The sequence below is a fragment of the Dromiciops gliroides genome, chromosome 1, assembly GCF_019393635.1.
Source record: "Dromiciops gliroides isolate mDroGli1 chromosome 1, mDroGli1.pri, whole genome shotgun sequence".
NCBI lineage: Eukaryota > Metazoa > Chordata > Mammalia > Microbiotheria > Microbiotheriidae > Dromiciops > Dromiciops gliroides.
The window spans coordinates 132,742,517-132,756,139 of NC_057861.1; the positions used below are offsets into that span (position 1 = coordinate 132,742,517).

General features: G+C 35.0%; 1 protein-coding gene across 9 annotated transcripts in view; it reads right to left on the minus strand.

Annotated features, from left to right (window-relative positions):
* The window catches only part of OXR1 (oxidation resistance 1), a 585,179-nt gene that overhangs the window by 73,128 nt on the left and 498,428 nt on the right, over positions 1–13,623 (minus strand). For all 9 annotated transcript variants that reach the window (XM_044002996.1, XM_044002901.1, XM_044003208.1 and 6 more), the window contains 4 exons: positions 13,304–13,411; positions 12,552–12,665; positions 3,038–3,190; positions 961–1,145 (listed from right to left, as the gene is read on the minus strand). In XM_044002996.1, the coding sequence (XP_043858931.1) occupies positions 961–1,145; positions 3,038–3,190; positions 12,552–12,665; positions 13,304–13,411 (560 nt within the window). The remainder of the gene's footprint in view (positions 1–960; positions 1,146–3,037; positions 3,191–12,551; positions 12,666–13,303; positions 13,412–13,623) is intronic.

Genomic DNA, 13,623 nt, shown 5'->3' on the forward strand with positions numbered 1-13,623 from the left:
GGATTAAAAGAGGGGCAATCTGTTGGAGGAGACAGAATGGGATTGCTTGGAATGAGTAGAGGTTAAGCCTTGGTAAAGAATAAAGCCATTTTATCATGTGAGAGGGGTGAAGGAGGAGATAGTAGCATACCACTTTGAATATTAGTCATGGGGCAGCTAGTGGCGCAGTAGATAGAGCACTGGACCTGGATTCAGGAGGACCTGAGTTCAAATCCAGCCTCAGACACTTAACACTTACTAGCTGTGTGACCTTGGGCAAGTCACTTAACCCCAATTGCCTCACCAAAAAAAAAAAAAGAAAAAGAAAAGAACATTAGTCATGCCACTGCAAGTTCTAAACCTAGACATTATACCCAATTACAAAGAAATCAATTTTTCTTAAACTTTCTACAAAGTCAAGCTGAACTGAGATTTGACCATGTTTTTCTCTACTTCCACTTTCCCTAATTTTGAACCTTTCCTTTTAAATTCGTCTGATCTTTCATTTCTCCTCCAATCTCTCTTTTCCTTTTCTTTTATGTATTACATCTTTTCCCATTCTTCCAATTTCTCCATTATCTTAGTCAGGCATAGAAGTTCCATAAACTTACCTTGGTTCATATTCACACCCTGATATATTCTATGTTTTTGTACACAAAGATACTGGGTCTAACCAAATTTTAATTATATCTTGGTTGTATGTTACAGAATAAAAGGCTGAGGAAACACTGGATTAGATGTCTTCTACAGGCAATTTTCAATATTTCATATATGATTACACATGCAAAGCATAATTAAAAGTAATCCATGTATTATAAAGTGTTTTATAAATATTCTTATAACTACTACACAGACATAAAAATCTAAGAGCTACAATGAAAATAGAAGTGCAAAGAACAATAAAAAGCATTTAAAATAACTAAATAAGGTCATTTCTCAGGACAATATAAAACTACAAAGATATAAAAATAACAATCTTACATGGGTAAGGATTCCTTTATTTTGGTATCCAGAATTTCTTTGTACATAGCAGCTGACATCACCTCTTCCATTGGACACATGATGCCATACTCCTCACAGCCATTTTCTTGGACCAATGGGTCAGTTTTATGTGGATCAAACATTATATTATTTGGTGTTACTAGCAGCACACCACTGACTGTACCCTAAGGGGAAAAAATAATGTTAAACCTCAAATTATCAAATATTACTTTAGAAACTTTCACTAATAGTCTCTTTGTCTTAAATTACTACAGAATAAACAGGAGATAAGTTTCTTAATAAGTAAAATGTTCTTTACCATTGTTAAATAGAAGTCTTTAATTTTTCCCAAAAATATTTACTTTGGGAATAAAAGCTTTTTCCTTTGCTTTAAAAAATAAGGTTAAGAAATAAAAAAAAAAAAGAAATTGAATGTACATTATCAAATAACTTTTGTGATACTCTAATGAAAAGCATAATGATTCAGGATAAAATAAACAATTATGTTTACTATTCCTAAAATCAGTAATGATGACTTAAATTTTTTTGTAATCCTCCCAGTGCCAACACATAATGTCTTGCATATAAAGAATATACAATATAAATATTTGTTAAATGACTAATTTGAATTGTGGATCAAGAACACCTTATGGAAATATCTTAAATAGACAAAAAGTTTAATAATGCTGCATCAGAGACTAGTAGAGTATGCATAGGTAAATCACTTTACCTCTATATTATAAAACTGCATTTTATAGGTAGGCATGTTATCAAGCTTTGGTACAGATATATCCTGAAATCCTAAAAGAGATTTCAGGCTATAGGTTTCCAGAATCAGCATCTAAGAGGTTAGTGTCCTGCCCCTCATCAATAACAGTTTTCTTATAAATAGGTGACAAAGGGTACTCATTCTGATAATCCTATGAATGACAAAATATGCTTCATCAAATACAATCCAATGTTTTTGTCACTAATCTTTAATTTTGTGACTTTTAGTCCTTTCATTTATTTTGATGACATCAAAAAATACAAACTATAAGCTCCTCTTTTGGCACCAAAAAACCCCCCCAACACATCATAAAATAGCCACTTCACTTGCTTTAATATTTTTAATATGGATTTAAGATAGGAGATAGATATTTTAGAATATTCTGAGGGAATAAATATTTAGAAAAAGGTGTTTCATTCCAAGAGAAATAATGAAAAATCTGCATTTTCAAGATGATAATTTAAAATAAACTTTCTAAATCACCATCCATGATTGCCTCCAAGAGGAGGTATGATGGCATGGCCAATCCAAAACAGAAGATAAATCGCAACTCATTTTTATTTGGTCTTTAAAATATTAATTAATCCTTTTTTCTCTATTCTTTGACTATGTAATTCTATTCTGAATTTTCGATAAAAAATGTCATACAATTCAAATTGCAGATGACCTGAACAGGAAACCGTATGCAGATACAGAAATTGTATAACCATTTTTCTGAGATTAATGCCAAAATTTGGGCATATTCTCAAAGCACATACCACCTGAAGTAATGTTAGGTGGTAGCTATGTGTCTAATTAAATGTACTAAATAAAAATTTAAAGTTTTCTCTTAATTAACTTGTATGAGCCAAAAATATATTTATGAAGTCTGTGTTACATAAAACTGACCCACTGGTGCTATACTACCTTCTGTGTATTTAAATCACTTAATAGTGTTTATTCCATATAGTGCCCAGGGTAATTCTGAATCAAATTTATTCTTTTTGATAAGCTTGCTAAATGCCATATGTAATTGCTACACTGAAATTCATATATTTATCACACTGGTATATGTCCATGTCTCTCCACTAAACTGCAAGCAAATGGATTGAAAAGGATCACACTTATGTAAGCTACTACTCAATAGCAACTTAGTCTTTGAGTACTCAAAACACTGTAATGTTGATAATAAAGAACAACTCAGGGCTATAGGCCACTTACTCCTAAATGACTATATTGATACTATCTTAAGTGAATTACAATGTGGAAAAACAGAAATATTCAATAATATTCCCTGTGAGAATTTAAATAAAAGGCATTTAAAAATACCTTGCCACTGGTAATGTACTTGCAATTAATTTTAAGAAATTTTTCAGTAAATGCCTCTTCTTCCTCAGAAGTAGAAGATACAACTCTTGTTGAGCGAACACAACTAAAAGCAGAAGAGGGAGTTGCCTCTTTCTGGTGGACTCCATCTGTATCCTACAAAAGAGAAAAAAATACCGAGGACCACAAAATAAAAATGTGTACAGTATGTGATCAAATAAAAGTTTCGTCAGACAGATTAAATGTAATAATAGCAGCTAGCATTTAAATAGAACTTTTAAGGTTTGCAAAATGCCTTATAAATATTATCTCATTTTAACCTCTTACTCTAGGAAGTAGGTATTATTACTATTCACAGTTTACAGTCAAGCAAACTGTGGCAGACAGAGATTAAGTGACTTGCTCAGAGAGGATATGAACTTTGTCTTCACCACAGGTCCAGCAGCCTATCCACCATCTACCTACACATTTAATAGGGATAAATATAAAGATATACACTTCTAAAGTACAAGGTGGAAGTAAAACACTAGAAAGCAATTCAGTTGAGAAAGGCCTAGAGTTTACTGGTTTTCAAGTTCAATGAATAAACAGTGTGAATATTTTTTAAGGCATTCAGATATGCAATTTCATTGGTATAGAGAACTTCTGGGGAGCAAACTCCCTCTCTATTAATGTAAGTCAACAACAGCCCTGCAATTTATGTTAGAGAGTTGTCTGGGGATGTCAAGAGGTTGTGACTTGCTCAGGGTCACAAGGCCAGCACATGTTCAGGCCTTCCTAACTCTGAGGCCAGATTTCTAACAATTACATTACACCCTTTCCCCTGAGTTTGCATTCAAAAAGGCTGATATAGCCCAATGGCATACAGAGAGGTATGATGTTCAGAAAAAGAGAAGTATGGCAGCAACGTGACTGTCAAAGATCTAGAATAACTACATTTTAGGAAGAACAGTGAGAAGCTGGAGAATGTCCTGAGAGTAACCAAATTAGTAAAGGAACTAAAGTTTGTTGCATATAAGGAATTGTTTAATTAATTAGGTATATTTAGCCCAGAGAATATAAGACATATAACTGGGTTATGATAGCTGTCTTTATGTACTTGAAGGAATTTCATGTGGTATAAAAATTTGGCTTGTTCTGCTTACCCCCCAGAGGGTATTACTAGCACCAATAGATGGCAATTACAAATTAAGACCTTGCTAATAAATAGCTAGATACTGGAAAGAACTTTCTTGAGGGGTAATAAATTTTGTTTTTCCAAACATCTCAAAGAAAAGGTAGTAATCATTTGTCAGATATCCTGGAAATCACTTTTTTAGCTATGGTCCTGACTACATAGACAAAAATTCTTTCCAACTATGAAAATCTGTAACTATGTTTAATAATAAGTTTATTTGCTGTTCAGTCATTTCAGTCAGGTCTGACTCTGTGTCCCCATTTTTCCCCCTTTATTTCTTTAGAATACTTTGCAATTTCCTTCTCTAGTTCATTTTATGGATGAGGAAACTGAGGCAAACAGGGTTAAGTGACTTGCCCAGGATCACACAGCTAGGAAGTATCTGAGCCTACATTTGAACTCAGGAAGACAAGACTTCCTAACTCCAAGCCTGGCATCCTAATACTGCACCATCTAACCACCCATATGATAAAGCACTTAAAATAAATGAAAAGTTACTAATAGCTTATTCTCTTCATGATCTTTATAAATTCTCACATAAGCTTACAAACAGTTGTATAATATTATGGTCAAGGCTGCATAAAATGTTCCTAAATTGGTAAATCTGCTTCTTTCCATAGCACTGCATATCTTTCTCATTTGTCATTCTTAACACTGATACTCCAATATAATTAGCCATTCCAAAAAGGACTGAGCATTTGATTTACAGATTTTTTTAATTATTATATATTAACTCAGTTGTAAATATTCTTATTAAAATTATTTTTTCTTTTTGTTATTTCCTTGAAATATATTTCCAACCTCCTCTAATGTTCTTCTACCTGATCATAGTATAGAATGAAAAAAAGTGTCTTAAAAATTATTCAGATTACAAGCTTCAATAGTAAAGTCAATACAGACGGCCTCAGTAATGGACTATTCCTGTTGAAGACTGATTTAGTTAAGTTTAAAAAAACAATCAGCACCACTGCTGGTTACCAGATGAATTGTTTTCAGCAACAATTCGTGAAGATCATCTACTAAGACACAGACAGTTGTGTTCCACAATGGTGGACAAGAGAGTCACACTGAAAAAATCATGTGTCCTTTAAGTATGGTAATAGATATATTCTTAGCAGTGGGATTATTGAGTGTCAAAGGGTCAATCCAATTTAATTACTTTTTGTGTACTGAAGCAGCTGATGGTGCAGCAGATAGAGTGCTCGACCTGAAATTAAGAAGATCCAAGTTCAAATCAGACTTCAAACACTTATTAATAACTATATGACATTGGGCAAGTCACTTTAATCTCTATTTGCCTCAGTTTCCTCAACTGTAAAATGGGGATAATAGCAACTACCCCCTGGGTTGTTGTGCAGATCAAACAAAATATTTGGAAAAACACTTAAGCACACTGTCTGATATATAGTAGACACTATATACTACTTATTACCTTCCCTAAATTGCTTCCAAGAAATACAGCATTGATTTTTATTATACCAGTAATATTTGTGTATCTAGCACTCCACAGCCCCATTTGTCACTGAGTTTTTTATTTTTTTCAAAGTGATGGGTATGATGTGGTAAGCTTAAAAAATTTAATTTGCATTTGTTTCAGTGTTCAATGTTGAAAATGTTTTCAGTTGTTTATGTTTTTTCTTTTGTGAATTGTTCTGAAGGCATGAGACATAAATATGCTTTCTAATTCATTTTGTTCCCTTTCCTCAGAATATGGTAATTGCCATCTAAAATGTCCATTTTTTATAAATTTATGATGAGTCAAAATTTTCAAGAAGGTCTATAGTAAAAAAAAAAAGAAAGAAAGAAAGGAAGGAAGTCTATAGTAGCAGACAAGAGTTGGGAAGGAAGGCATAAATAATACAGTGTCCTGAAAAAAGAATTTATTTTTTTTATTGAATGATATATTTAAAATCAAATACTTATTAAAAATAGGTATTTCCAAATCAGGTTAACTTGTATGAACAAGTATTCTTATGAAATATAAATTATCCAATTTCAGGAAGTACCAAAAAGTATAATATAGGGGCAGCTAGGTGGCGCAGTGGATTAAGCACCGGCCCTGGATTCAGGAGTACCTGAGTTCAAATCCGGTCTCAGACACTTGACACTTACTAGCTGTGTGACCCTGGGCAAGTCACTTAACCCCCATTGCCCCACCAAAAAAAAAAATAGTATGATATTTAACTTTTACAAAATTTTATTTTCAACCACATTTTACTTACACAATTATGTTTGAAATTTAGTTCTGAAGGTGTGTTCTAAATCTATTAAAGAGAATTAAAATACATTTTTTGGTATAGGAAGTAAAACACATGGTTGAAAAAGTGTAGAAAATACAAATTTTGTTTAAGTTTTTCTTATTAACAATCCAGTGCCAATCAGGTGCCAATCCAGTAGATTATAGTGGCAAGCAGGTGACCCTAGATTCTTGAAGCCTGCGTAGGATATGACAGGTTGTACCAAACTAGGAAAATCTAGGTATGAAACTAGAAAGTCACTAGTGCTTAACTGCAAGCAGGACGCTCATTCCTCTCCAGGTTACACTCTAGACTTCCTCTACCATGGCCCAGGTTCTTTATTCTGAAGCCTCTCTTGAACTCTGGAATTCACACATTGCAAGTACCCTCCAACTAGCAACCTCTTTCTTTGATGAATGTTTCTCCCCCCAGAAATTCCATTTGAAGATGGTACTAAGACCAGTCATGTTTCATTTTTCTCCTGGTTGTACACCAGACTTCCTCTCCCCTCTTAATTTCCCTCTTTTAATAATTTCCTATTTATCCTGTGTGTGTGTATGTATATGTATATGTATATGTATATGTATATATATATATATATATCCTGTATATAAATATTTGTATGTTTATATATTTTTGCATTTTGTTTCCCTATTAGATTATAAGCTCCTTGAGGGTAAGGTCTGTCTTTTACCTCTTTCTGTATCCTCAGCTAAAACTTAGGACGGTGCCTAGCACAAAGCAAGCACTTAATGTCTATTTACTGATTGACTGATCATGCCTCTATGGCAATTAACTTTCCCCTAACCCCTTCAGCTTCCTTTTTGTGTTGTCTTCTCCCATTACAACGTAAGCTTCTTGAGGGCAGGGACTTTCTTTCTACTTGTATTTGTATTCTCAGTACATAGCAGAATGTCTGGCGTACAGTAAGTGCTTAATAAATGCTTTCTGACTGATGGACTGGTTATGGTACTGTGTAAAACAGATAAAAAGTATACAATAAAATTCTTTGTCTTATGCAATCCTGTTTTGCTTCTGTTGTGATGGTAGCAGAGTGGCAGAGAGTGCTAATGATAACAGATTTTAGACTACAAACATTTAATTCAACAATTTTTACTCTAAATGTGGAATTCTTTGTCCAAAGACTCACAAGCTGACATACTACTTGAAAAGTTCTCAAAGTGTGGTCCAGGGAACCCTGGGAAGTACTCCAGATTAGAACTATTTTCATAATTCTACTATGATGTTCCACTATGGTAAATACAAAAACTCTTAGGAAGGGGTCGTCACTAATTTTTTAAGAGCATAAAGGAGACAAAAAAGTTTGAGAACCATTTTACTAGAACAGAAACACATTCTTGCTATAAATGAAACCAGAAAACAAACTGTAATGCATTTAGTCATGTTACCCTATAGGGCTCCAGTAATACCTGGAATATCATAGGTGCTTAATAAATGCTTATTGCTTGATTGCTCAAATGAAGATAACTGTAGCTTATTTGACATATGTTGCTAAAAATGGAGAATTTCAGAAAGTCTTCCAAACTAAATCAACATAAATCTTGACAATAACTTCAATATAATTGATAGATTCAAGGGAAGAAGGAGAGAAACATATTAGAAAAGATAATTCTGGATCAAGGAAATGGCATAATAGGAAAGAGCACTGAAGCAGGAATCAGATTTTAGCTCAATTCTCACTCTTACTTAATGCCTATGTGCGACTTTGAGTTAATCACAACCTCTGTGGATCTCAACTTCCTATCTGTAAAATGCAGGGCTGGATGAAAAGATCCCCAAGGTCCAAATCTGGCACCTACTTACAAAAGTCCAATGCCCACGTATCTTAAATACATTCTTCAATAAGGTGGTGGGGGTGGGGTGGGGTGTTACTCTTATAAAAGAGGCAGTAAGAAGATAGTGAGCACCAGACATCACCACAAAAAATAAAATTGACTATATACAGACTGAAAATCACTAGATACACAAGAATCATTTCAGAATCAGCTGCCAGTTCAAATTATTCATAATTAAAACACAAGTCAAATTGGATCAAGGAACTAAAGGAGTTTAACCTGGATAAGACCTGGGGGAAGAGTGAGGTGTGAGTGAAGAGGACACGTAACTTTATTTTAATTAATTTTTATCTTCTATAAATTTCTGGACTTCTCTACTGCTATTCTAATTTCTACCATGTACCTACCCTCTATTAGTTTTATCAGTTTCATTTGGGGGGTAGCATGGTGCAGTGGAAGATGCACTACACTTGTAAACAGTGGGCCTGAATATGGATTCTAATTCTGCCACTTAACCCAACCAGCCTCCTTTTATATAAAATGAGGTGACCTGGACTAGATTGTCTCCAAGTCTATGGTCCTATGATCAAGTTTACAAGATTACAGAATATTCGTTTCTACCAAACCATCAATTCAACCAACATTTTAAGTACCCAATAGGAGCCTGACAATTGTATTAGGTGCTAGAGTTACAGGGATAAAAACAGAGCTTTATATTGCATTATAATGGGATGAAACAACATAGACAGTGATAAGCAAATACAAAATATATACAAAGTAATAAGGGGCAAGGGAAAGACTAACAACGGGGGTCCTAAAGAAAGGGCTTCTATCAGGGGTATTAGGCACTGAGAACAGCGAGTAGGTCAGTGTGAGAAAATGGGTTTGGGGGGGTCCCAGAGCCCCCCCCACACACACTTGAGGGAGTCTTGCCTGACCTCTTTTAAAGCCAGCCCAGAGTCAAGAGAATTGCAAAGGAAATATAGATTGACCTTGCTGACTACCTAAAGGAAGTTAACTCACCTAGGAGACCACCCTCAAGTCATGCCAATCAATAGACTTGAATGTTACTGGCCAATTAGCTGAGAGAGGATAAAAACCCTTGGGGCAAGGGGGGTCACTCCCTTCGTTCCACCTCGATCTCCTCTCTACCCTGCACTCTCTCCTTTCCATCCTAGGTAATGTAGGGCTTCTGAACTTTCAGAGTCATGTGCTCTCTCTTTACTAACATTTAATGTTTTAATAAATTCTTAATGCCAAAGATTGGTGCCATAGCCTCTAATTTATAAGTAGCAATATATTAGAAACCCCAGATAAGTTCCCTAAAACTTGGGACAGAGATAGACACTCCCATATAATTTCAAATGACACATCAGTTTGGCTAGAATGTGAAAATACAATGAGTAATAAGCTTGTAAATAAAGGATGGAGACATAATGTGACAGACTTTAAATGGCAATAAAGAAATTAGTATTTTACCCTAGAAGCAAAAGAGAGATATTCAAGCTTTGTGAGAAGGGGAGGGGAAAAAAAACATGGTCAGATGTATGCTTTAGGAATATCGATTTGGTAGCTGTGTGGACAAATTAGAGAAGAGAGAGGATGGAAGTAGGGAGATAAATTAGGAGATTATTGTAGTAGTCCATGTGAGAGGTGATGAGGGCCTGAAGGGTGGTTGTGATTCGGGATACAAAGGAAACAAATGTGGAGATGTTATAGAAGCTGAATCAACAAGACAGAGCAACTGACCAGACTGGGGGAGGAATAAATAAGAGTCAAGACTGTAGAGTAGCTTTTTCCTATTGAAATAAAAGGATGAGGGGCAGCTAAGTGGCACAGTGGATAAAGCACTGGCCCTGGATTCAGGAGTACCTGAGTTCAAATCCAGGCTCAAACACTTGACACTTACTAGCTGTGTGACCCTGGGCAAGTCACTTAACCCCCACTGCCCTGCAAAGAAAGAAACAAAGAAACAAAGAAAGAAAAGGATGACTCTCTAAGCTCCTGAGGGATGAAGTAGAGGTGCCCTACCCCCTACAAACCACAAGTTCATGGTCTCCTAGGCAAGCTTGTGTCTTGGATGGGATAATCTCCCATTTTTGTCTTCTTCCCTTTGGTACAGGTCCTTGTGAGATATCAACAGATATCTTAAGAGCTGAAAGGTTTCTTGAAAAAAAGCATTAAACACTTAAAACATAAACAGAAGATAAAAAGCTGAAAAAAAAATTAAGAAGCGGACATGTAGGGGGACAGACATGTAAGACAATGTTACATGTAAAAACTGTCAAATTTATTATTAAAATTTGATTAAATTAAAAAAAATAAAAACAAGTTGTACATTGCAGAGATTTATGGTTTTACACACACACACACAACCTTCCTGGTTTGTTTTTTTGATATGGAAATATCTATGTTTGCTGATGTTTGTAAAGTTCATAATTTCAAAAAATAAAACTTAGAGGAAAAATGTCTTAGAAGTGATTTAGTTGGTGGCAGCTAGGTGGCGTAGCGGATAAAGCATTGGCCCTGGATGCAGGAGGACCTGAATTCAAATCCAACTTCAGACACTTGACACTTGCTGGCTGTGTGACCCTGGTCAAGTCACTTAACCCCCACTACCCCACCCCCACGCCCCCCCAAAAAGAAGAAGAAGTGATTTAGTCAATCAAAACTGGAATACTCTGTATCTTAGTTTGGTTTCCTTATGTGTAAAATAGAAATCATATGTGTCTAAACTTAGATGCTGGGGCTATAAAAATCTCATGAGATAATGAATAAGAGTGTATGTATCTATATATAGATACACACACACACACACACACACACACACACACACACACAGAGTATTGTTCTTCCAATACTTCCAGAAGCATGAGCTCATGGATGTGGGCACTCCAATAAAACAGATTACAAGTCATCCATACCTACAAATTCTATGCTACTTTTTTCTATGTTCTACCATAAGTTCACCACAGGAGGGCCACCTTCTTCACACTCTCTTCACAGTGTTCTGAAATTCCTCTGATCACTAAACTCCTGTTCTTTTGGTTCACTCCACTAAACCTACTCTTCATCTTCATTTCATCTTCTAGTAACCACATCTTTCCCTACTCTCCCAAATCATTACACCTGCTTTTGTCCTAATTTCATCCCTTTCCAATACTGATCCTATAGGAAACACTATCCCTAACTTATAAATCAATCTTTTGCCCCTATCTGATCAACACTCCTGTTTTGTCAAACTCCAATCCTAGGTTACCACTATTATTCACGGCTTCATTTTCACATGATGCACATCACTGAAATAATTCAAATGACTATACCTAGTGGATGCACTACAAATTTGTGATATAATCTTAGGAGAGCCTTCACCACTGCAAATCAATAATTTTATTCTTCACTAATTGACTCTCTGTTGTACTCCCCACAGCAGTTGTCACTATCCTCCTCCCTTTAATCCTCCTACATATAGCCCCCTTCACTCTTATATTTCTTCAAGAAAAACAAGAGGCCAATAATCATAAGTGCCCCCTTCAACAATTCTTTTTTTTCCCTCCCAGAGCAATGAGGGTTAAGTGACTTGCCCAGGGTTACACAGCTAGGAAGTGTCAAATGTCTGAGGTCGAATTTGAACTCAGGTCTTCCTGAATCCAGGGGCAGTGCTTTTATCCACTGCGCCACCTAGCTGCCCCCTTTCAATAATTCTATGCCTCAAAAATTCTATTACAGCATCTCTGCTTTGCATTGGTAGTCCTGTTCCTTGTCACAGCCAAATCTGTGACTTGTACCTTTGTTTTTTATACCCTCCTTTATTTCGCCCTTTCAATTATCTTCTCCTCTCCCTCCCTATCCCCAAATCTTTAAGCTTTACTTATCTGTCTCCTTTGAGTTTCCCCCATTATCAACTTTTACCTGACTCTAATGTTCCTTCAAGAGTTGTATCCTTTCAGACTCTTAAGAGTGCTCTACAGCTGCTTTCATCATTTCTCGTCCAAAATACTCCTCAACCCTTTAAAATCTTGCTTCAGAACTCACCTTTATATTAAAACTGCCCTTAGATCACCAATCTATTTTTCCTGTCCTTGATAGTGAAGATAATGTTATAAAAATGTATAATTTTTTTCCATTTAAAAACATTTTGTTGCTCTTCTCTCCAGCTCCTGCTTACATATTTATAATTCCCATTACTCAGGATGACTTTGCTTAGCTGGGTCTTGACTTTTTACTTGTTCTTCCTTTCATTTCTTTTCATTGCTCAGTGAAACAAAAAACCTCATAATCTTCTACCAAAAAAAAAGCATACTTACTGTTGGCTTATCAAATTCAGGTTCTGATGAGGTTGGTGACAAGGGACTTATAGGGCTAAGAGATGGGGAACTCTCAACACTAGAAACATATTCAGGATCAGGAACATATAAAACCTGCAAAAAAAGTTCACACAAATTTTAATAAAACTAAAATACTAAAAGTCTGCTACTTCTCCAAGCAATCAAGAATATTCACCACTTCCTCTAATTTTCAGAATTAAATAAAATGTAATTTGATAACAGTCAAAACCAAAATTAAGTAAATCTGAATGACTACAATAAACTCTGAAAAAGGAAAGGTCTATAAATTAGTTGTGGCAAATAATGATAATTCTGCTGAATACTTAAAGAAAATTTACAAGTAACTTGGGGTATCAGTGAATGAATAATACAGAAGAATGTCAATTACACCTAATTTTTTAAATGGCTATCATATATTTATATAAAATATGTACAAGTTATCCTTCTCAAGTTTTCTATATTTTACTATCTTCCATGGAATCCTCTCTATAAACACAATTCATATAATTTAAATTTAAGCAGATATGTTTAAAATATTTTGACAAACATGTACAAAAGTGCTACATGATTTATGTGATTACTACATAATTGTACATAGTAATAATGGTATGTACCGGTTATATGCAAATGAAAATTTTCTGACAACTGAAAAATCAGCTTAATGACTCACCATTAAATCTTATTTTATATTTTACCTTTTCTAAGTAGCAAGGCATAAAAACAAATACTACCTGTCCAGTAACAACTGCTCTGGAAAACAGCTTATTTAACTGAACCAGTTCGTTGGGTGTGGTATCAAATTTCAGGGCGATGCTATTCAAAGAATCCCTTGATTCAACCTGTTTCAAACAGAAATAAGTCCTTTGAATCTAATTAAAAGCAAAATCTGGGAAACAGAGCTCAAAGATGAAATAAGGCACCTTACCTTATTTCAGTGAGGGAACTTCAATTTTATATTTTATTACCACAGTCCTAAAGGAACCCAAGTGAAAGTCAATCCTCTAATAAGGCGTAATTATGTACACATTCTCAGGATCACAAAGATTGTACA